Below are 22,445 nucleotides of genomic sequence, written 5' to 3' on the forward strand. Positions count from 1 at the left end.
GTTCCTACAGTTTCCCACTTTCCAAATACGACACAAATTCTGCACGAAACCAGAAGAATGTGAAACATTTCAGAAAGACTATTCTGAAAACATTTCCAATCGTCACCTCCCGAGTCCCCGACATGTTAACAGAAAACTTAAATAGTTGTATAGAATTGCAAACCCTTGAGAGAGTGACTAAGTTTGGAGCGACTGAACTTCAAGGTTCTTTTATCACTTTTTACCCATTATATATTCACAACTCACGTAGTAATCCAAAGTTGGTATCTGTAGTTTCGTTCTTCTGCGAGACAGTCAACTTTCAGGTGACTGAAAATTAACTTTATTACCCTGTAACTCTAAACACAATGCGAATCTATAACTTTCTTACCACCTGAACCTACTTGCTTGCCCGTAGTGTGAGTATGTGACACATCAAACTTCTGCGCGGCTGCACCACTACACTACCAACTTACGCCTTCACAGCTAGCAAGCACCCCAGTCGACCGACTCGCCGGCGCTGCCTCCGGGTCGGGCATTCAGGAAACGCTCGTGGCCGGCCAGCAAGCGTCACAGTTCTGACTACCCATCTGCTGCTCTGTCCACGGAGGGTTTCGCCATCTGTGTGTGCCTGTCCCGCTCTGCTGCGACGCCATGGCTGCCAACGCGTCCTCCTTCGATCAAGCGGCGCCTCCTCTTCAAGGTATTGTGTAACTATTACAGTTGTCATTCTTTTGAGCGGAATTATAGCTAACACTATAGTTACACTACTTACTGACCAACGTCTGTATGCCCACCTTTATTTTCGGCCAGACTCCAGAAGTTCAGCTGCTGCCAAACATTAGCAGGCACACGCATGAACATCTGGACTGGCCCGACCTGGTAGGTCAGCCCTGCAAAGAAAAGCATCCACGAGATGTTAATACAGGCTGATGGTCGATTATCAGAACCCTACTCTCTCTCATGATACAAAGATGAATCTTACCGTAAGGTGGCACACATGTACTCGTCCACACACACTACCACCCTGTTCGCCTTGGCAGACACCTAATCAAAATTTTACCACTACAAACACTTGTGTAAATGGTAAGAGCCAAATTTGAACTGTAGTGTATGGAGTCGCAACCTGGGCTAACTTCTCTAGTGCACCCACGGGCACTGTCCACGGCCTTATCTCTATGGCATGCTTATTAGTGATCAAGTGATCGAGCCATCGAGGTGCGCTTAAATTATGTTTTTGGCCTACCGGCACTATCTATAGGCCGGTTTGTTTTTGGCAAGAGGAACTTACTTAAATTTTTGAATTGCAGTCCATTGGATTTTCTCTACTAGACCATGTCACGCTTTTAGCGACAGTCATCTTTGGGTAGATCGACTTACTGCACTTAAGTCTCTTGGTAAATTAATGATCAAATTATCTGCCAATCGAACTCGTTGGCTAAAGACAGTAAACTCACTCCATTTACCCTTACTCACTAGCAGAAGTTATTTTGTCGATGAAACTTATGTTTTAGCAAAAAAGAAAAGAAAAGAATGAAAGCTTCATTACTCAAAAGGATTCATTACAATCAGATTGCAGACATCTCTGCAAGAAGCTAGGGGGAGAAAGCCAAGAAGAACTCTCTAATGTAGCTGAGGCATGCTGGGCGCAAAGATGCGCCGCGAAATTCAACGATCTCCTTGTATGTATTACTCTGAATGATGAGGCAGTCTATTCAACGGCCACTGCAGAACATTTCGGTCATTTTCGTACAGACAACCGGAAACAAGATCTTTGCCGTGTGTCCAAGGCACACGGCGATGCCCAAAAAACACTCGGCAAAGGCTTTGCTGAGTGTACACTCGGCAAACAACACATGACGTACACAGTGACGGTAAAAGTTTATTTGCCGAGTGTTTTTTATCAGGCACTCGGCAAAGACGTTGTCGAGTGCTGAAACCAACGCTCGGCAAAAAAAAGTAACGTGACGGCGCGGAGACGGTCACGGCGTGTTTACCAAATGTCTAACGGCCTCGGCACTTGGCAAACATGACCTTGTTTGCCGAGTGCCCCAGCCCTAACACTCGGCAAATAATGCATGTTTGCCAAGTGTCCCAGCCCAGACACTGGGCAAATAATCCATGTTTGTCGAGTGTCACATCCCGGACACTCGGCAAAGACTGGCCATTCCAGATCCATCTTTTGGTCTCTTTGCCGAGTGTCCACGCGCTGACACTCGGCAAACATGCCTTCTTTGCCGAGTGTCACAGCGCAGACTCTCGGCAAAGAAGCCATTTTAGCTCCAGATTGCACAGATTTTTGTCACATGTCCGCTTTGCCGAGTGTATTTTGCCGAGTGTAACACTCGGCAAAGCTGCCACATATAGCCAGTTTATTTGGTTCGGTCACAGCCACGTACCACATTCAAATAAACATCACATATCACAGATAGTTCACAGTAGGCATCACACGCTGTTCATATAGCTTTATCGACCACATAACAGATGCAAATGAACTTCACAATCACAAATGCAAATGAACTTCAGAATCCCAAGGACATAGTCGCTCTCCAGGCTCATCAAGAATGCAAATAAACTATGACCACTACCAGTCATAAGGCTCATTCGATGCCGTAGATTGATTCTGCACAAAGGAGAAGAGATAAATCACTAGTAGTGATTGAGAATGAAACATACAAGTATTAGAAATAAACTAGCAACGAGAAAAGTGATTAATTCTGCGGAAACTAAAAGTAGCTAAGTTACAGTGACCGAGAACGAAACAGTGATTACAAGGTTAACTACAAACTAGAAATAAACTAGAAATTAGAAACTATAAACATACGCACATCACAAAGGAGAAAAGATTGATTCTGCATAAACTAGAAACGGTGATTATAAGGTTGTGAAGTGACTCACAGTGCCTGAAACAGTATTTGGAGCGGGTTGAGGAGGAGGGACTGGCATCGGTGGTGGAGGTTGACCGATTGCAGTGTAAACACCCCTCATATTTTCATACATCCGCAGATGCTCTGCCTCCATCTTCGCCTCTAGCTCCTCCCAGCGCCTCGTTTCTTGTTTCAGCTGAGCCTACAATATTTCATCCCAATGTTACAATGCAATGCAAAAGTATGTAAAAATCAATGAACAATGAATAAAACAAAAATAACCTAGAGTGCGTTCATCTCGAACTGTGTAGAGTCTGGCCGTCGGTGTATCGCCGGGCTGGAACTCATGCTCCATGCTCGAATCTGGGAGAGAGTGGGAGTACTGGCCGTGTCGATTGTGCCATCGTCAATCTAGAACCGACCATGCTTCTTGCCTCCTCCCGCCGTCATGACCACTTCTCCATCAAGGTCATGGGCACTCAGATCATACTCTAGGCCATGGATCGCCCTTGCCATCGATGTGTATCCATCGAGGCGGCTATGGACGGACTCGTTGCTGTACGCCGAGGACGGGTCCTCCAGGTTGTAGGCAACGTCGGCCGTCGCCTTGCCCTTGTGGGCCAAAGCATATGCCATGAACTAGGAGCAAGGCTCGCCACCATGTGCCATCGACCGCAAAAAAAGCAATATGATTAGAAATTATGCAGAATTGAGCGTTAGAATAAAGAAATGAATTCGTGTACCCATCTAGCCGCGTATTCTGAGAGGTTGAGTTGCCTTGATGGTGTGGTGCACCCGGCATCGGCAAACGCCGCTCCCGGCAAGCATTGTGATTCTCCTCCCACGCGAGGTCGCACCACCTGTCCACCATCCGATCCCAGCACTGCAGATCATAGGCGCACCACCATGGAGGCACCTAAGTCATCAAGTATATGACACATAAGAAGATGAAATTAAGCTTAATTAATCTCAGAAAAAATAAGCATTAATGTTCTATATTTACCTTCAGGTATTGTTCCGGGGTCAGCCTCATGGTTCTTGCCGCACTTTTAGGGACCCTCACTCTAAGAATTTCCGCGTGGTATTGGATCACGGCCTGGATGTGCACCTCATAGTGCATGTCCTTGACGAGTTTCTTGGCGGCTTTGTCAGCCACAGCATTCTCCTTGGCCTCGTATCCCTCCTCGCATCTAAAGATATCCTGCATATAGACGCGATGTATCCAGTAATTATTTCAAGAATGTCCAATCAATGCGATGTATTGAGCAATGTAGTGCGAGAAATACTTACCAAAAGCTCGGCCTTGACATGCTGCGCCTTGTCGGCGAATACCCTGCTGTCCCGATCAGGGGCATCGGGGACGGCGGCATAGTGGGCCCACGTGTAGGCTGGCTCGATAGTTTCACCGAACTGCACCAGGTCAGGGAACTTTTCCTTGATCAAAAGACTAAGGATGCCGTTCACATGGTGTGCGTGATCACCCCCACCGACCTTCCTCCAACCCCTGCCCAAGTGATTAAGATAAATTATTAGTTTCTATTGTAATTTTAAACATATCAAATGAAAAATTAGTGATAACATCTAATGTTACTTACTTGTCTCCATCGGGTTGAATCAGCGGGCGTCTCTCAAGAGGTATCCGTCGCCTTGGGAGGGTCGAGGGACCTCGCAACCACACATGCGACGAAGTAGAGGAAGAGGTACCCCCTGTCTCCTCCTCCACCCCTGCCTCCTCCTCCACATGTACCTCCTCCTCCTCAGAGGATGAGTGAGCGGAAGGTAACTCAGACGTCGATGAAGGTACAGGAAATGGTTTCCTCATCTTGCCTCCACCCTTCCCCCGACCCCTGGGTCTACCTCGAGGTCTCTTCCTAGACCCCCTCAACTGCATCGGACCCTGCAGCTGCATTGGACCCTTTATGCGTCGCTGTCGCTTTTGAGTAAAGCGACGTTATCCTCGTCATACCGCGCACCATTGTTCAATCACCTGCAATTAAAAAGAGTAAACTAATTAGCACAGATAATACAACAAAATAGATGCAAAATAAACAAAACATACTTAGAAAATAACATGGTATGACAAATAATAAATCAATTAGCACGGATCATACATGTATTAGAAATAATCATCATGATTGGGATTAGCTGGATCATAAGTCTCATCATCACTATCACGCATGTCGATATAATCATCCCCGTGCTTCGAAGGAAGAATGTTGTCATTACCGTCATTGTTTAGATGTAATCGCTGAAGTAATTCTAAGTCCTTCACATTCTGAACCTCGTCTTTGGCGTCCTCGTCAGCACCACTTTCATTGTCTACTTCCATACCCTGAGCTTCGGTTAAGTCTATCTCAAAACTCACTTCGAGCCCATCTTCTTGAAAGAACTCTCCGTCATATGTGTTGGGGTCTATGTTGTAATCTTGATTGTTTGGGATAAGTAGTTTACCGTGTGGCAATACCTTGTACACGACATCCCAACCCTTAAGACGGTCTACGGTTTGGCATGGGTATGAGAGATAATAAACTTGCGTGGCCTGTTGAGCCACAATATAGACATCGTCTCCTGGTAAGACGGATGATTGTCGAATTCCAACTAGCCCAAGATTAGGGGTCCGTCTCATTACTTTAGGATCAAACCAATGGCATTTGAATATAATGGGATTAAGAGGTTTGCAACCTTGAAACATGAGTTCGTATATTTCTTCAATTCTTCCGTAATACTCAACCCCATCTAAGCCTTGCGTAAAAACTCCGGTATTTGTGGTTCTTCGATTGGGCTAACTCTGCTCGTGGCTTGTTGTGTGAAAGCGATATCCATTCACGTCATAACCGGTAAATGACCTGACCCTATAGGCACAACTATTGGCAACCTATCTCAACTCGGCACTCATAGACGCATCAGTTTGTCCCTACAAGTTCAAGCAGGGTAGTTCATTATATTAGTCGCACGTACGAGCAACTTGTAATCGGGGACAAATTGGACAGTACCTTCTGTTTGAACCAAGAAATAAAATCAGGCATTCCATTTCCCGCACCATCTCTAAGAAGGGTCGAAGTTTCTTGTGGGGTAGGTTCCCTTGATTCACGCCAGAATTGTTCATGAAATTCCCTGTACCAACGAGAAACAAGGGAGTTGGACACCAAATTGTGACTACTTGAGAAAAAGTTTCTTGAGAACTTACAGCATGTATGGCTCCACTTCGGATAGGGTGGTTAACACATATAGCATAATAGTGCACCACTCTTCATGTTTCAAGGTCTTGTTAGTCGCACCACTTGCACTTCCTAGTTGCCTCGAAAAATGCTAAGGTTCAATTCATCTTCGCCAGCATTGTAACGTGGGGGTGGATTATGCACGCTAGGAAGGTTGACAGCATAGTATTTTGTTGTGAAGTATGACACCTTCTCCAGAATGTATGCCTCTACTATGGATGCTTAAATTTTGTATTTATTTTTACATTTAGTTCAAAGAACCTTTTGAAATCTCTTAATTGAATAGCACCAACGGCCCTACACAAGCCCCCCCCATTCGTGCCTCATACGGGAGGTGCAAAATCAAATGCTGCATCAGATTGAAGAAGCTAGGTGGAAAGATCTTCTCCAACCTATAGAGCAACACATGCACCATTCTTTCCATGTCTGCAACCACGGTACGAGATAACTTCTTAGCACAAAGCTAGCGGAAGAAATTGCTCAACTCTGCCAGCACTATCCAGACATGCTTAGGGACATAGCCTCGAACTATCACTGGCAGTAGCCGCTTAGGCCATATGTGGTAGTCATGACTCTTAAGCTTGTTGATTCACAAAGTAGTTAAGTTCACTCCCCTCTTCCGATTCGTTGCATACCCATTAGGGAACATTAATGTTTGGAACCATTCTAGTACTTCCCTCCTTTGGACCCTCATCAAAACGAAATCGGCCTTAGGCTTTCTCCATGACTTCCCACCTCTGGGAGGCGCCATGTCTAGCTTGGGTCTATTGCATAACCTCGCTTGATCCACTGTAGCCTTAACATTATCCTTTGTCTTATCAGGAATGTCCATGATTGTACCAAAAATTGCTTCGGCGACATTCTTTTCAGTGTGCATTACATCAATGTTATGTGGAAGTAGAAGGTCATCAAAATAAGGGAGGTTTCACAAGCATGACATGTGAGTCCAGGCATGTTGCTCACCATATCCCAAAAAATGATCTCCTTGGTCATTGACCTCGAGAGCGTCTAACTGAGCACGAATCGTGGCACCAATGCAGGGCCTTCAGCTACCACATCTTTCGTAAAGTTCTTGATGTCTTGTCTGAATGGATGGTCAAGAGGGAGGAATTGTCGATGTTTGTTGAACGAAGAATACTTGCCACCCTTCGTCAACCAAATGAACATTAGAGATGCCTTGCATACTGGGCATGAGAAGTTCCCGTGAACACACCAGTCGTAGAATATCCCATATGCTAGAAAGTCATGCAGAGAGTACTGGTACCAAACATGTATTTTGAAGTTTGTCTTTGTAGCTCGGTCGTATGTCCATACCCCTTCATCCCAAGCATGGACCAAATCATCAATCAGAGGCTCCATGTACACACTCATATTTTTTCCTGGGTGTTCAGGAATTAGCAACAACAAGAATATGTTCTGTCATTGAAAGAGGACGCTAGGGGGGAGATTGAGGGTATAACAAACATGGGCGTGTATGAGGCAACCACCATTCCATAAGGATTAAACCCATCTGTTGCCAGTGCAACACGTACATTACGAGCCTCTAGAGCTTTCTCATGATGAATCATATCAAACCTTGTCCATGCTTCACCATTGGATGGATGCACCAGCTTCTTAGGATTGTATCGACATCCGTATTTATGCCAGGTCATCTGTTTCGTGGATTCCACATTCATATAAAGCTGTTGGATCCTCGGTATGAATGGAAGGTACCGTAGGATCTTCATGGGGATTGCGAGCTACCTCTTCTGACCATCACCAGAGTCTACCTCTGGGAACCTAGAGGATTTACACTTCACATAGTACTTTGATTCTGCATGTTCTTTCCTAAATAAGATGCATCCCTTCGGACAAGCATGTATCTGCTTATATGGCATCTTAAGTGCACGAAGGAGTTTCTTTGCCTCATACATGCTCTTTTGTAGAATGTGACCATTCGGGAGAAGGCTACAAAAAACTATCAGCATAACATCGAAGGCTTCTCGACTCAAGCTAAATTGAGACTTTACGGCCATTAGGCGTGCAATGGCATCTAGTTGAGAAACCTTGGTATGCCCATGAAGGGGTTGTTGTGCCACATACAACATATCATAATACGCCTTTGTGGTTGGCTCTGGCTCCTCTGTCCTACTACGTCCTTCATCTAAGTGTGCTTCATGATAGTCATTTAACATGTCTCCTACCTCGGCATCAGCATCATAATCCTCGATGCGTTGTCTCACGACCTCATCTCTCACATGATTGGATTCACCATGGTAGATCCACCAGGTATAGTCTGCCATAAATCTATTCTTGAAAAGATGTTTACCCATGACCCCCTTTGTTTGTCGATGCGTGTTTGCACAAATGCTATAGGGACACCAAGTGGCACGTGCTCCTTTAACCCTTGCAAATGCTAGTTCCAAGAAAGCATCGGTCTTCTCAATCCATCCATCAATCAACGAACCCTGACTAGAGCGGCCCATGTACATCCACTCACGGTCATCCATCCTCTAACATATCAGCAAGTAATATAAAAATCAATTGCATCTATAGGTTCCTACGTGGTGGTCTAATAGGTGAAGATAGGTCCTAATCCCACCCGATGATGTGTAGATGGGGTTAGTTTCCATGCTCTACTCCTATCCGAGATAGAATTTCGACAGCACCTCCCCGCTGTTCTCCAAATACACGTCCTAGCAGGGAGAGTGTGTATCTGGAGAATAACCGGGAGATGCTACCAAAACTCTGTCTCAGATTGGAGTAGAGCATGGAAACTAACCCCATCTACACATACTCGGGCTATCTAAAAAATGTGGACAATTTGAAACAGATGCGGTTGTAGATATGCAAAGATCTATATATTTCCAACTGTATCTCTTTCGAATATGAGACACCTAGCTAGGTTACATGATATACGAACATCATATGGAAAGAGGGGTGTAGGATGCCTCACCTTGCTGTCCTAAAAAGTGATGAGTCGAGGACGATGGGGAATGATCTTTACAATAGCCTCTCCTGCAACAAAGGAACATAATAGTGTCAATTGTAAATTTTGGCAGACCTCCCCTGCATGGTGAGTTAACCAAAATCTGCAACAAACCAACGGCACGATGGTCGACAACCACATACACACCAAACCAATGGCACGATGGTCGACAACCACATACACAGGTTATACCTTGCAAAACCACAGCATGTCCAAGGTATGGGACAGTGAGAGGACAAGGCACGGAGCAGCGGATGGCGGCGATAGGGCAGGGCAGGGAGCGGCAGTGGCGTAACCTATTATAACATAAAACAAACCATGTTATAACCAAATTATAACACTAGATATGACGATGGCTAGCTAGCTCCTAAACACTAGATATGATTTGCACTCCTGATCACTAGATGATTTGCAGGGTTTTTCTTTTGGCCCCTGAACACTGGATTCCCAGGCCATAGCTACTACTAGTGCTGTCGATTCACAGATGAGGAAGAGGACGAACGTCGACGAACCTTGCAGGCAGGGTCCTACGCCGGAGGGGAGCGCACCGGCCTTTGGAGGGAGGGCGGCAGTCGCCGGGGTGCTGGGGGCCAGCGAGGGGCCTAGCGTAGGGAGAGCTGGGGGCGACGGCAAGGTCCCGGGGCGGTGGCAGGGCAAGGGACGTCGGCAGGGCAAGGGAGGCCGCGCGGCGGCCGGCGGCACGAGGCGTGGCGTGGGCCAGCGGCGGCGTGGGGTGGCGCGGGCACGGGAGGGCGGGCGTGGCGTGGGCACGGGACGCCGGCGGCGGGGTGCATGGCATGGGACAGTGGTGGCGTTGTGTGTGCGTGCGGGCGCGGCTGTGTATGTGAGTGTGTGTGCAGCCGGGGGTGGTTATGAGGGAGGTTTGCCGAGTGCTATATCGCGGGCACTCGGCAAACCTGTTTTGTTTTTTTTTCATTTTCAAACCCTAAACTACTGCACATGTGTGGGGCCTGGTGAAGTGGTTTGCCAAGTGTCCCAGATTTTAGGTTTGCCGAGTGCCAGATCAGGGGCAGTCGGCAAACTTTTTTTTCATTTTCCTTCTTTTCCATACGTGTTTTCCTCAATTTGTTCTGATGTACTTTGAAAATACCTTCTCAAATTCACTCAACAATATATATTTGATTTTTCTAGGAATATTATTCCATTATTTTATGCAGTTATAGCTCAAATTCAATTTATATCAATTAAAATTCTATAATTGCACTTAATAAATTAAAATTATCAAACTGATCCAAAAAAAACCAAAATTTCACATGAAACAATCTTTATTCTCTATTGCCTTTACAAAAAGTTTTGAAGTCAAACCTCAATTCGACCGTCACTTTGACTCCAAATTTTACCGAATCCTTCTCGACGCTACAGATTCTTTTTCTGAGATACTTCGGTTTGTAAACATCATACGTGACAGATTGTGCAAAATTTTCTCAATTTTTTACCACAGCCTCCACGTATGATATCATGAGATCTTGACAAATCTCATGATTTTCAGACTTCATTTGCTTTTTTCGAATTTAAAAACCATTCGGCCACATGTTCGTGGTCGTGTTTCTTGAACCAGATGTTCGAAATTTCTTTTCAATTCCCAGGTAAGGCCTCACACTGGACTCAAAAACATGAATATCATTTTTCTACTCATTTTATTCTATGATTTGAATCACTTGCGGTTCAAATTTGACTTATACCAAAAAAATTCGTGAAACGCAATAAATTAATTAAATATAGCAAATCTTAACATGGAGTACCCATGTTGTATGTGGAGAGTAAAAAATGTTTCAAGGTTAGAAGAGAAAAAAACTTATTATTTTATGCAGTTATAGCTCAAATTCAATTTATATCAATTAAAATTCTATAATTACACTTAACAAATTAAAATTATCAAATGGATCCAAAAATTTACCAAAACTACACATGAATCAATCTATGTTCTTTATTGCCTATACAAAAAGTTTTGAAGTCAAACCCCAATTCGATCGTCACTTTGACTCCAAATCTTACCGAATCCTTCTCAACGCTACGATTCTTCTTCTGAAATACTTCGGTTTGTAAACATCATACATGATAGATTGTGCGAAACCTTCTAAATTTTTTACCACAGCCTCCACGTATGATATCATGAGATCTTGACAAATCTCATGATTTTCAGACTTCGTTTGCTTTTTTTAGAATTTGAAAATCATTCAGCCACACGTTCGTGGTCGTGTTTCCTGAACCAGATGTTCGAAATTTCTTTTCATTTCTCGTGTAAGGCCTCACACTGTACTCAATAACTTGAAAATCATTTTCTACTCATTTTATTCTATGATTTGAATCACTTGTAGTTCAAATTTGACTTATAATAAAAAATTTCGTGAAATGCAATAAATTAATTAAATATAGCAAACAGATCCAGAAATATATCAAATCTTAACATGGAGTACCACATGTTGTATGTGGAGAGTAGAAAAAGTTTCAAGATCAGAAGAGAAAAAAAACTTATTTATTTGCCGAGTGTTTTTTCCTAGTTTGACGAGTGTTTTTTTTCAGCACTCGGCACAGAGTTTGTTTGCCGAGTGCCATTATTTTGCCGAGTGTGTTTTTTGCAGCACTCGGTAAAGAGCTTGTTTGGCGAGTGCCCGATAGAATGCACTCGGCAAACATTTTTGCACTCGGTAAATCTGCTGTTTCCGGTAGTGAGTGATAGATAGTGCGGGTTTAAAAGAAGATACATATATTAATGGATAGCTGATTAATTGATGGCACCAATATATAATATATATTGTATGCATGTGCTCGGCTGATTTTGTTTATCAACTTGATATAAATATGATAGCAGTATATACACTTTGGAAATAACGGTTATGTAAATCTTCGCCAGCCATGGGTGGATGTTGACATAATAGGCTATGTTCTCAATGTCATCCACTTTGTTTTTTTTTGTTTAAAGAGTTGTTTGCTATTTGTTATCATCTTTGCTGGCAGTTGGTGGTTGTAATTCTAATAATGGATGGTTAAGTGCACAGCTTACGCAGAGGCCAGAATAAAAGCATTCTTTATCTAAAATATATGCCATGCCTGTATTGTACATCTGTTTTACTCCCTCCGTCCCAGAATAATTGCATTTCTGGGACTGGGCACGGAAACCAACACTGCATGCCAAATTACGAAAATGCCCTTGCAGGGAGGCGTTGGGTGCGTCGATGACACACGAGTAGGACCGAAGGATCGCGTGAACGAGGAAAACGAGTGGACAGGACCTTCTGGAGCCTCCCACGCTTTCTTCCTTTTTTGTGGTTTTCATATTTTCTTGGGCCCACACACTGGGCAAACGTTGCAGCGCTGCAACGTGTATGGATGTGCAGATGCAGTAACCTATGGCTGCTCAGTCTGTCACGCCAATGGGATAGCTGGCCTGTTGCCGTATGTGAAGGTGTTCAATTATTTCGGGAAAAAATTTGAATGCTAGACGTGTGATTATTTTGGGACGGAGGGAGTATGTACGTATTGGATGTCATGTTAGTCTGCTTTATTTATAAATATTGATAATCAGATCTCAAAAAAATAGCAACAAGGTCGACAAATCTAAATGAACATATATTTTCTATCAGAGGAAGCAAAGGGACATCAGCCCATGTACGTCTGTTTTCACTCTCTTTCAACTCCCTTTGGTTGATTGTTATATCTCATAATATGCATCTAATCTTCTCTGGAGCCCATGAACTATGCATCCGGGACCTACCTAATTTGCTGCCACCCACAGCGGTACAATTCCATCGTTCTCAGGCAACAGCGTGTGCTTTGGATCCTAACACAAGGCCTCAACAATCAAGGAACATTGGATATTCTTTTCTTGCATTATTACTTGGCACGTGCATGGTATGCTGAGTCATCTCTCTTTTCTGGCCCTTCCCATGCTTCGTCGCTTTGAGGAGGAGACGGTATGTACGTCTTGTCTGATCCATATGCTGTTTAATAGCAGCTACTTTTTTTTGCTAAGTCGACGGGAGGGGAGAGAGTCCCTCACCTGGATTTCATTTCATTGATCGGCTCTGAAAACCTTAGTCTGATTGATAGCAGCTACTAATAAAGAAGGGGCAGCGAAATGGACCGTGGGAGTGACACTTGATAGGAGAAGAGACCTAAATGATCTATTTCAGCTTTTGGCATGTAGTGAGCATGCAGTCTCGAGACATGATGCAAACTTACTTCTCTAGTGCACCCACGGACACTGTCCACGGCCTTATCTGTATGGCATGCTTATTAGTGATCAAGTGATCGAGCCATCGAGGCGCGCTTAAATTTTGTTTTTGGCCTACCGGCACTATCTATAGGCCGGTTTGTTTTTGGCAAGAGGAACTTACTTAAATTTCTAAATTGCAGTCCTTTGGATTTCTCTACTAGACCAAGGCACGCTTTTTGCGACAGTCATCTTTGGGTAGACTTACTGCACTTAAGTCTCTTGCAAAATTAATGATCAAATTATCTGCCAATCCAACTCGTGGGTTAAAGATATAGTAGACTCATTCCATTTATCCTTACTCACTAGCAGCAGTTATTTTGTCGATGAAACTTATGTTTTAGCGAAAAAAAAACAGAAAATCTTGGAAAAGCGTCCTCTGCTGATGGGAGAATTCCCCACATCAACCGATGGCAAGAGTATTTTGACAAATTGTTCAATGGTGAGAATATGGACACAACCTTTCAGTTGGATGACTCTTTTGATGACACCAATAGGCGCTTTGTGCGGAGAATCCAAGAATCTGAGGTCAGAGAGGCGTTAAAAAGGATGAAATGAGGTAAGGCGATGGGACCGGATGGTATCCCAATCGAGGTGTGGAGATGCCTCGGGGACATAGCTATAGTATGGCTAACCAAGCTATTCAACCATATTTTTCGATCGAACAAGATGCCTGATGAGTGGAGGAGAAGTATATTGGTACCGATCTACAAGAATAAAGGGGATATTCAAAGTTGTATGAATTACCGGGGAATTAAGTTGATGAGCCATACTATGAAGCTATGGGAGAGAGTTATCGAGCATCGCTTGAGAGCAATAACACGGGTCTCTATGAACCAATTTGGTTTCATGCCCGGAAGGTCAACCATGGAAGCAATTTTCTTAGTAAGACAAGTTATGGAGCGGTATAGGGAGAAGAAGAAGGACCTACACATGGTTTTTATTGACTTGGAGAAGGCTTATGATAAAATACCAAGGAATGTTATGTGGTGGGCTTTGGACAAACATAAAGTCCCAACGAAGTACGGCGGGCTCATTAAGGACATGTACAACAATGTTGTGACTAGAGTTCGAACAAGTGATGGAGACACGGATGACTTCCCGATTAGGATAGGACTACATCAAGGATCAGCTTTGAGCCCTTATTTGTTTGCTTTAGTGATGGATGAGGTCACAAGGGACATACAAGGGGACATCCCTTGGTGTATGCTTTTCGCGGACGATGTAGTGCTAGTTGATGAAAGCCGGACAGGAGTGAATCAGAAACTGGAGTTATGGCGGGAGACTTTGGAGTCCAAAGGTTTTAGACTCAGTAGAACTAAAACTGAGTATATGAGATGTGACTTCGGCACTACTACTCGGAAGGAGGAAGATGTTAGTTTGGAAGGTCAAGTAGTGCCTAGGAAGGATACCTTTCGATATTTAGGATCAATGCTACAGAGGGACGGGGATATTGATGAAGATGTTAGCCATAGAATCAAAGCAGGGTGGATGAAGTGGCGGCAAGCGTCTGGTGTCCTATGTGACAAAAGGGTACCATAGAAGCTAAAAGGCAAGTTTTATAGGACGGCGATTAGACCTGCTATGTTGTATGGTGCAGAATGTTGGCCTACGAAAAGACGACATGTTCAACAGCTAAGTGTCGCGGAAATGCGTATGTTGCGTTGGATTTGCGGTCATACAAGAAGGGATCGAGTTCGGAACGATGATATACGTGAGAGATTAGGGGTAGCGCTAATTGAAGAAAAGCTTGTCCAACACCGGTTGAGATGGTTTGGACATGTGCAACGGAGACCTCCAGATGCACCGGTGCATAGTGGAATCCTAAGTCAGGATAGTAACGTGAAGAGAGGCAGAGAAAGACCGAAGTTGACTTGGGTAGAGGCAATAAAAGGAGACTTGAAAGGATGGAATATACCCAAAGATGTAGCCTTAGATAGGAGTGCTTGGAAGACCTATTCACGTGCCTGAACCTTGATTGCTTCTGATGGGTTTCAACTCTAGCCTACCCCAACTTGTTTGGGACTTAAAGGCTTTGTTGTTGTTGTTGTTGTTGTATGCTACAGCTACATAAAATATCTACAGAAACGCAGTTACAATTTATTTACCTACTAGGGAAGATGTGTATATAACCCAATGATTGAGCACAATGATTGATGGAAACAGGTCTCTCCATCTTTATCCATTCATGTGCTCGCCTCTCTTATTGGCCTAGCTATGTGTGATGGCGGGACAAGCCAAGCAGCAAGGCGGGCCAAGGTTGCCAAATTGACTTGGATCAAAGCTCCCATTCGTGGCCTGTGGAAAGTATGACATGGCCCCTCCTGCTTCCGTTGGAATTTAGCCTGCAAATTAAAAGTGTCGACGCTTTCCTTTGGGATTGTTCCTACAGTTTCCCACTTTCCAAATACGACACAAATTCGGCACGAAACCAGAAGAATGTGAAACATTTCAGAAAGACTATTTTGAAAACATTTCCAATCGTCACCTCCCGAGTCCCCGACATGTTAACAGAAAACTTAAATAGTTGTATAGAATTGCAAACCCTTGAGAGAGTGACTAAGTTTGGAGCGACTGAACTTCAAGGTTCTTTTATCACTTTTTACCCATTATATATTCACAACTCACGTAGTAATCCAAAGTTGGTATCTGTAGTTTCGTTCTTCTGCGAGACAGTCAACTTTCAGGTGACTGAAAATTAACTTTATTACCCTGTAACTCTAAACACAATGCGAATCTATAACTTTCTTACCACCTGAACCTACTTGCTTGCCCGTAGTGTGAGTATGTGACACATCAAACTTCTGCGCGGCTGCACCACTACACTACCAACTTACGCCTTCACAGCTAGCAAGCACCCCAGTCGACCGACTCGCCGGCGCTGCCTCCGGGTCGGGCATTCAGGAAACGCTCGTGGCCGGCCAGCAAGCGTCACAGTTCTGACTACCCATCTGCTGCTCTGTCCACGGAGGGTTTCGCCATCTGTGTGTGCCTGTCCCGCTCTGCTGCGACGCCATGGCTGCCAACGCGTCCTCCTTCGATCAAGCGGCGCCTCCTCTTCAAGGTATTGTGTAACTATTACAGTTGTCATTCTTTTGAGCGGAATTATAGCTAACACTATAGTTACACTACTTACTGACCAACGTCTGTATGCCCACCTTTATTTTCGGCCAGACTCCAGAAGTTCAGCTGCTGCCAAACATTAGCAGGCACACGCATGAACATCTGGACTGGCCCGACCTGGTAGGTCAGCCCTGCAAAGAAAAGCATCCACGAGATGTTAATACAGGCTGATGGTCGATTATCAGAACCCTACTCTCTCTCTCATGATACAAAGATGAATCTTACCGTAAGGTGGCACACATGTACTCGTCCACACACACTACCATCCTGTTCGCCTTGGCAGACACCTAATCAAAATTTTACCACTACAAACACTTGTGTAAATGGTAAGACCAAATTTGAACAGTAGTGTATGGAGTCGCAACCTGGGCTTAGAAATTAGTTGGTCATGGTTTTGTTAACTCCATGTTAACTCACGGTTGAAACGCCTTAGAAATCCCTGACATGAGCAAGGGCCTCCTCCCCTGCTGTAGTGCTGTTTCTCCTTCCAAAAAAAAAAAATCCCAAGTTGTATATAGTGGAGCTAACTTTCAAAAATGTAATTAAACTTTTTCAGATTTGTCAACTAACAGAATATATTAGGTTCTTTAATTAATGTACTCGTCCACACACACTACCATCCTTGTCAGACACCTAATCAAAATTTTACCACTACAAACACTTGTGGAAATGGTAAGAGCCAAATTTGAACAGTAGTGTATGGAGTCGCAACGTGGGCTTAGAAATTAGTTGGTCATGGTTTTGTTAACTCCATGTTGACTCACAGTTGAAACGCCTTAGAAATCCCTAGCATGAGCAAGGGCCTCCTCCCCTGCTGTAGTGCTGTTTCTCCTTCCAAAGGAAAAAAAACCCAAGTTGTATATAGTGGAGCTAACTTTCAACAATTTAATTTAACTTTTTCAGATTTGTCAACTAACAGAATATATATAGGTTATTTAATTAATTAAATTAAATTAAATTAAATTATTAAATAAGAAATAAGAATAATAAGGAATTTTGTTTATTAGAGTGTGCAGCAGAATCCGGTCCGGCTCACTATAACCACGAGCCTATGCCCCTCGAGCCCAAGTCCACTGGAGCCCACAACATATCTAGGCCTTAGGCCTAACTCAACCCAAAATACTAGCCTGATAGGTGAGGGTTGTTCCCGGCTTATATGTTGTGCTCCCCCACCATCAATTACCAATATGGGACTAAACCTAACAAAATTTAACTATATTCTTTTTCCACAAAACAATAGAGATATTGTAAATTGCTTACTGCATTGTGACTAGCTACATAATCTAAAAATAAGAAACAAACATTGTCGGTGTTTTGAACAGTCGACTAGTAAATTTGTATATTGCGTGTCTGACTCGGATGATGTACTAAGAGGACACAAGGATTATACTAGTTCAGACCGAATGTCCCTACGTCCAGTTTCAGGTTGCTCGTGTTACCAACACTGAGTTTGTAGTAGGGGGTTAAAAACTGGCGAGAGAGGGAGGAGCTTCCAAGTCTCTGTGGTTCGATTACTTGATGCTTCTACTGTTCGATATATCGGTCGATTGATCTCTCCCTCTGAACGATGTCCTGCCTTTCCTTTTATAGACCAAGGGGAGAGAACAGGATACCAGAGACCGAGACAAGAGAAGAGGGAAAAAGAAAGCGAAATAAGGCTCCGAGGGTGTGCCGTCCTCCTCTTCGTGTGGGTCCCGCTGACCCTGTAGATCGTGGCTGTAGCGGTGTCGGGGTCCTGTTGGCCGCTGCAGCATACGTGTGGGCGTCGTATGCCGTTCTTGTCTTCCGTCCCATCCGAGCGAACGGAATGGTCAAAGGGTCCCTTGATAGAGGCCATACGGGGGCTGGCGGTACAGTGCCAGTTAACTGACGCCGATCGACTAGGGTTGGACGATGGTCAGGCAAGGAGTTGGCAGCACAGTGCTAGCCTGTTGATGCGGTGGGCGACGTGAGTCTCCTAGCATGGCCTGATGCGACCGCCAGTCGCATCAGGACACGCCCGAGACGTGCTCCCGGGCGTGCGCCTCCACACCATAGTGGTTGAAGCGGTTCGGGTCCCACCCTGGGGCCACTGCTTTTGTTCGGTAGCAAATCCGACCCCCAAGGAATAGGCGAGGCGGAAATCTCACCCTCGGGGCCGGGCGAGAAGGAATCCGACACTCAGGGGTCGAAAGAGGCGGAGCCCTCCCTGTGGGATCAGATGAGTCAGAGCTCGCGCCCTAGGGTCGGAGGAGTTGGAGCCCACGCCTTAGGGTAGGACGAGGCGGAAACCTCGTCCTCAGAGTCAGAGCCCATGCCTTGGGGTCGGACGAGGCGGAAACCTCATCCTCGAAGTCAGAGCCCATGCCTTGGGGTCAGACGAGGCAAAAACCTCGTCCTCGGAGTCAAACAAGGCGTGGCCCGGCCCCTGGGGGTCGGACGTGGCCGCAGCTGCGTCCTTAACCATCGGATGAGGCAACGCGATGCTTATTAATCCTTTGGCTCGGATACCCGGGTATAGATATCCGACAGTAGCCCCAGAGCCTTTGGAGGTGTGAGACACTCCTGTAAAGGCTTTTTGCGATCTGTCGCTTGAGGGTGCAACCGGAGGTGGCTCGTCGTTTGTCTACGACTGCGTGTTCGGTCTCTTTGTGATGCCGAGCCCCCAAGCCCCGCGTGTAGCAGGGGTCCAGTCAGGGGGTCGGTTCGTCTTGTGATCGTCATCCCTCACGCGTCCATTCGCTAGAACAGAGGGGCTGAGCTATGCAGTGCTTTCCTCGCTGGACGGAGCACGGTGCTCGGTGAGTTGTTAACAGGCTTGTTCGAGTGGAGCCCCGGCATCCCCTTCATGGGGGCCCGGTTCGAGATTAGTTGGTGACTGACTCTAGATTCTTGGCGGCCAGTGCATATAGTTCTCGGATCCGTTCGACCGGTCCGAGGGCTCGATGCCTTTCTTCGGGGAAAAACTATGGACCTTTCATCATCCAGGACTCGAAACGAGGGTTGGGACGCCCGTGGTGCTTCGCGCACCCTGGGTATTGGCCGCTAGCAGGCCCGTCCTTAACCTTCCCTCACTCTAGGGTGCCCTAAAGCGGCCATGAACCCACTGGTGAGCTAGACTTCGAACTCCTAGGCGTTATAGGGCCGTGGGAGCGTTTTCAGCTCCATATCCCACTTACCTATGCCAGCCCATAGGTTTTGAAGGTGATCCATCGCTAGGTGGATCCTTCGCGGGGAAGATTTGGATAGGCATGCGCTCGTCTCTCGAGGCAGCGATGTGACTGATGCAGCATGGAACAGTGAGGGCACAACCCTTGAAGGAAGCGGATCTAAAAAGGTGTGGGGCATGTTAATTTTGGCGGATGGTTGGCCCCTCGCCTGTTCCGACCTTACCTTATAAACGGAGCTGTTTCTCCCTAGCCTCTGTAAGCACAGCCGCATCCTTGTCCCTTTAGTCTTTTTGCCTTTTGCTCTCGAGTTCTGGCCTTCGTTCCCCTATTTCCGCTCCGCCACCAGTGAAGTTCTCGCTCTCTAGCCCTACGCCATTGCCAGATCTTCTGCATCGCCATCCCCATCCCTCGATGGAGCTGTGGCTTCGCTCCAACATTCTCCACGTGCTCATGGAGGGTCTAGTTAAGAAGGGCCTTCTCCGCGCAAGGACTGTGGTGATGGAGTGGATTGTACCTGGTGGCGAGGATGAGCCATCGTCGCTTGATGGCTACGTCGTCTCCTTCATCCCCTTCCATGAGCATGGGTTCTTGACTCCTCCCCACCGATTACTCTGGGGGTTACCGCACTACTATGGGCTTGAGCTGTAGCTTCTGAATCCCGACAGGATTCATCACATCTTAGTCTTCATTGTGTTGTGCGAGGGGTATCTGGGGATCGAGCCCCACTTTCGAGCTATGGAAGTACTTCTTCGCCATCGAGCTGCAGAAGAAGGAGAGGAAGAAGCCGGACCTGGCGGTGCCGATGGGATGTGCGAGCATCCATCTTTGAGGCAACCGGTTGTCGGAGTACATGTCCATCCCATTGTTGAAGTCCAACAAGGGGTGGCATAAGCTCTGGTTCTACCTGAGGAATGACGACACCACCCCCCCCCCCCCCCCCCTGCCGATCTTCACTAGCCGCCTGATCGATGAGGCACTGGACGTGTGGAGGTATGGGCCCATCACGAAGGAGCAAAAGAGGCTCGGCAACCTTCTCAAAGCCATCGCAACTCTAAAGGGCCACGGTCTTCGCGGGACTAGCATCGTTAGAGCATACCGCGTTAGGAGGCTGGCCTCGTTGATGGCGCGCTCTTTCTATGTACAGGATGACACCGGATTCCACGCCTAAAGGGACGGTGATGGTCGTCAGTGAGGCCCTCAGCATCGGTGAAATGGCACAAGGCATCAAGGAGGTGATGGAGTGCCCAGCGAATCCATCTGTTGATCTTGTCCTAGTGTACCCGGTCCTAGGGCATCCCATGATGTGGCCGGATGCGGCTTTCATCGAACTGGTAAGCCTTCTTCGAGTTTCTTTCCTTAGCCGACCCTCCTCTATTCTCAGATTCTAAGCACCGAGATTTGCAGCCTGGCTTCTTCGCCCATGAGTCCGACCTACCACTGCCAGAGGACACAGCCAGGAGGGCAGCGAACCACACCATGGTTGAGGCAGCGAAGGCAAAGAAGGAGCGAAAGAAGGCGAAGAGGGAGCGAGCAAAGCTATAGCGCAGAAAGCCCCGGCAAGGCTCGGAGGAGAGCGATGGTGATGAGGAGGAAGAGGAGGAGGACGAGTCCGACCCCAACATCTCATGGGGCGCGCTTGCGCGCAAGGATGAGCAGGCCAACATGGGGTAGGCCAACTTGACCCTGATTCTACAGCACGCCCCGGCACAAACCGAAGAGGATGCGCCTCCAAGATCGGTGGGGGAGGACATGCTCCCGAGGTGGGAGGAGCAGGTCCGCCCTGCTCCGACCGACCCCATCGAAGGATCAAAGCGACCAATTGCTGACGTGGCAGAGTCAGAGTTGAGCGACCAGCCCCCAAAACATTCTCGGATAATGGCATCAAGGTGAGTTAATGACTTCTTCACCCTTTCATTGCGTTCTCGGATTTCATCGTGTGATGTTGGTGCTTTCCGCAGGACTGGCCCCAGCAAATTCCAGGCGTTGGCGCCACAGAAGATCCTGGCACGTCAGCCAATCCCCTAGGAGCCAACTAGCGTGGTGCTAGGGGCGCGCCATGATGGTGCCGAGGAGGACATGGTGCCGCCTGAGGAAGTGGGGGAGGCAGAGGCGCTGATTATGTCGGAGGAGGTGCTCGTGGAATCGGCACCCACGCACGGTCGATGCTCGTGGAATCCCTATAGATGTGGCGACGGCTTGGACTTTGGAGCCCAAGCTGCCATCCTCCTCTGCCATCGGAGGGTCCGCTCCTGAGGGAGCACCGATGACGGAGGAGGTACCGTCAGCTACCGTCGGGCCAACGCCGATGGTTGCGACGACCAACCCCTCGGTTGGAGCAAGGCCCTCCCGGTCCCTTGTCTGGCAGGGAGATGATCCGCTTGCATGGGGAAGAGACCGGGTCCTTTGGGCCAGGCAGCTAGATTCGAGCGACTCAGTGTTCACCCTCGATGACCCGACGGAGGTGAATGACTGGATGAGCGTATGCTCGGGACTTGAGTCCGCAATCTGCTCTTTGACCGATGCGTTGGGGGTGTTGAAGGATGACATCGCCCTGGCTGGCCAGGTTTGTCATGTCTTCGTGTTTTCTACTTTCGAGCCATGTTTATATAATTCTAACCTGATTTTTCTGCAGTCCCTTGCGATGCGCAGCCAGGAGAAGTCTCTATTGCTCCATCGTGAGAGGGAGGTCTGGGGGCTTGCTGCCAAAGTGTCGTGGCTGCATGAGGAGGTGGTGAGCCTCTAGACCAAGGAATGGGAAGCCCGTCAACACGCCAATGAGGCCGAGGACAAGCTCAACATTATGGTCACCAAGGCCGGGGAATATGCTGTGGAGCTTGGACGACTCCGCCCGGCCCTCGACCTTGCCCGTCAAGAGAGCACCGACGCTCGGCACGCGCTCAAAAATGA

General features: G+C 46.7%; 1 protein-coding gene across 1 annotated transcript in view; it reads left to right on the top strand.

Moving 5' to 3' along the window:
* The first annotated feature begins 452 nt into the window (after positions 1–452).
* LOC136487784 (uncharacterized) overlaps positions 453–22,445 on the top strand; it is a 42,313-nt gene continuing 20,320 nt past the window's right edge. Inside the window, exons 1-2 of the mRNA XM_066484897.1 lie at positions 453–682; positions 16,046–16,330. Of these exons, the coding sequence (XP_066340994.1) occupies positions 16,282–16,330 (49 nt within the window). The 5' untranslated portion in view covers positions 453–682; positions 16,046–16,281. The remainder of the gene's footprint in view (positions 683–16,045; positions 16,331–22,445) is intronic.

This window comes from Miscanthus floridulus, chromosome 10 (genome assembly GCF_019320115.1).
Source record: "Miscanthus floridulus cultivar M001 chromosome 10, ASM1932011v1, whole genome shotgun sequence".
In the NCBI taxonomy this organism is placed as follows: Eukaryota; Viridiplantae; Streptophyta; class Magnoliopsida; order Poales; family Poaceae; genus Miscanthus; species Miscanthus floridulus.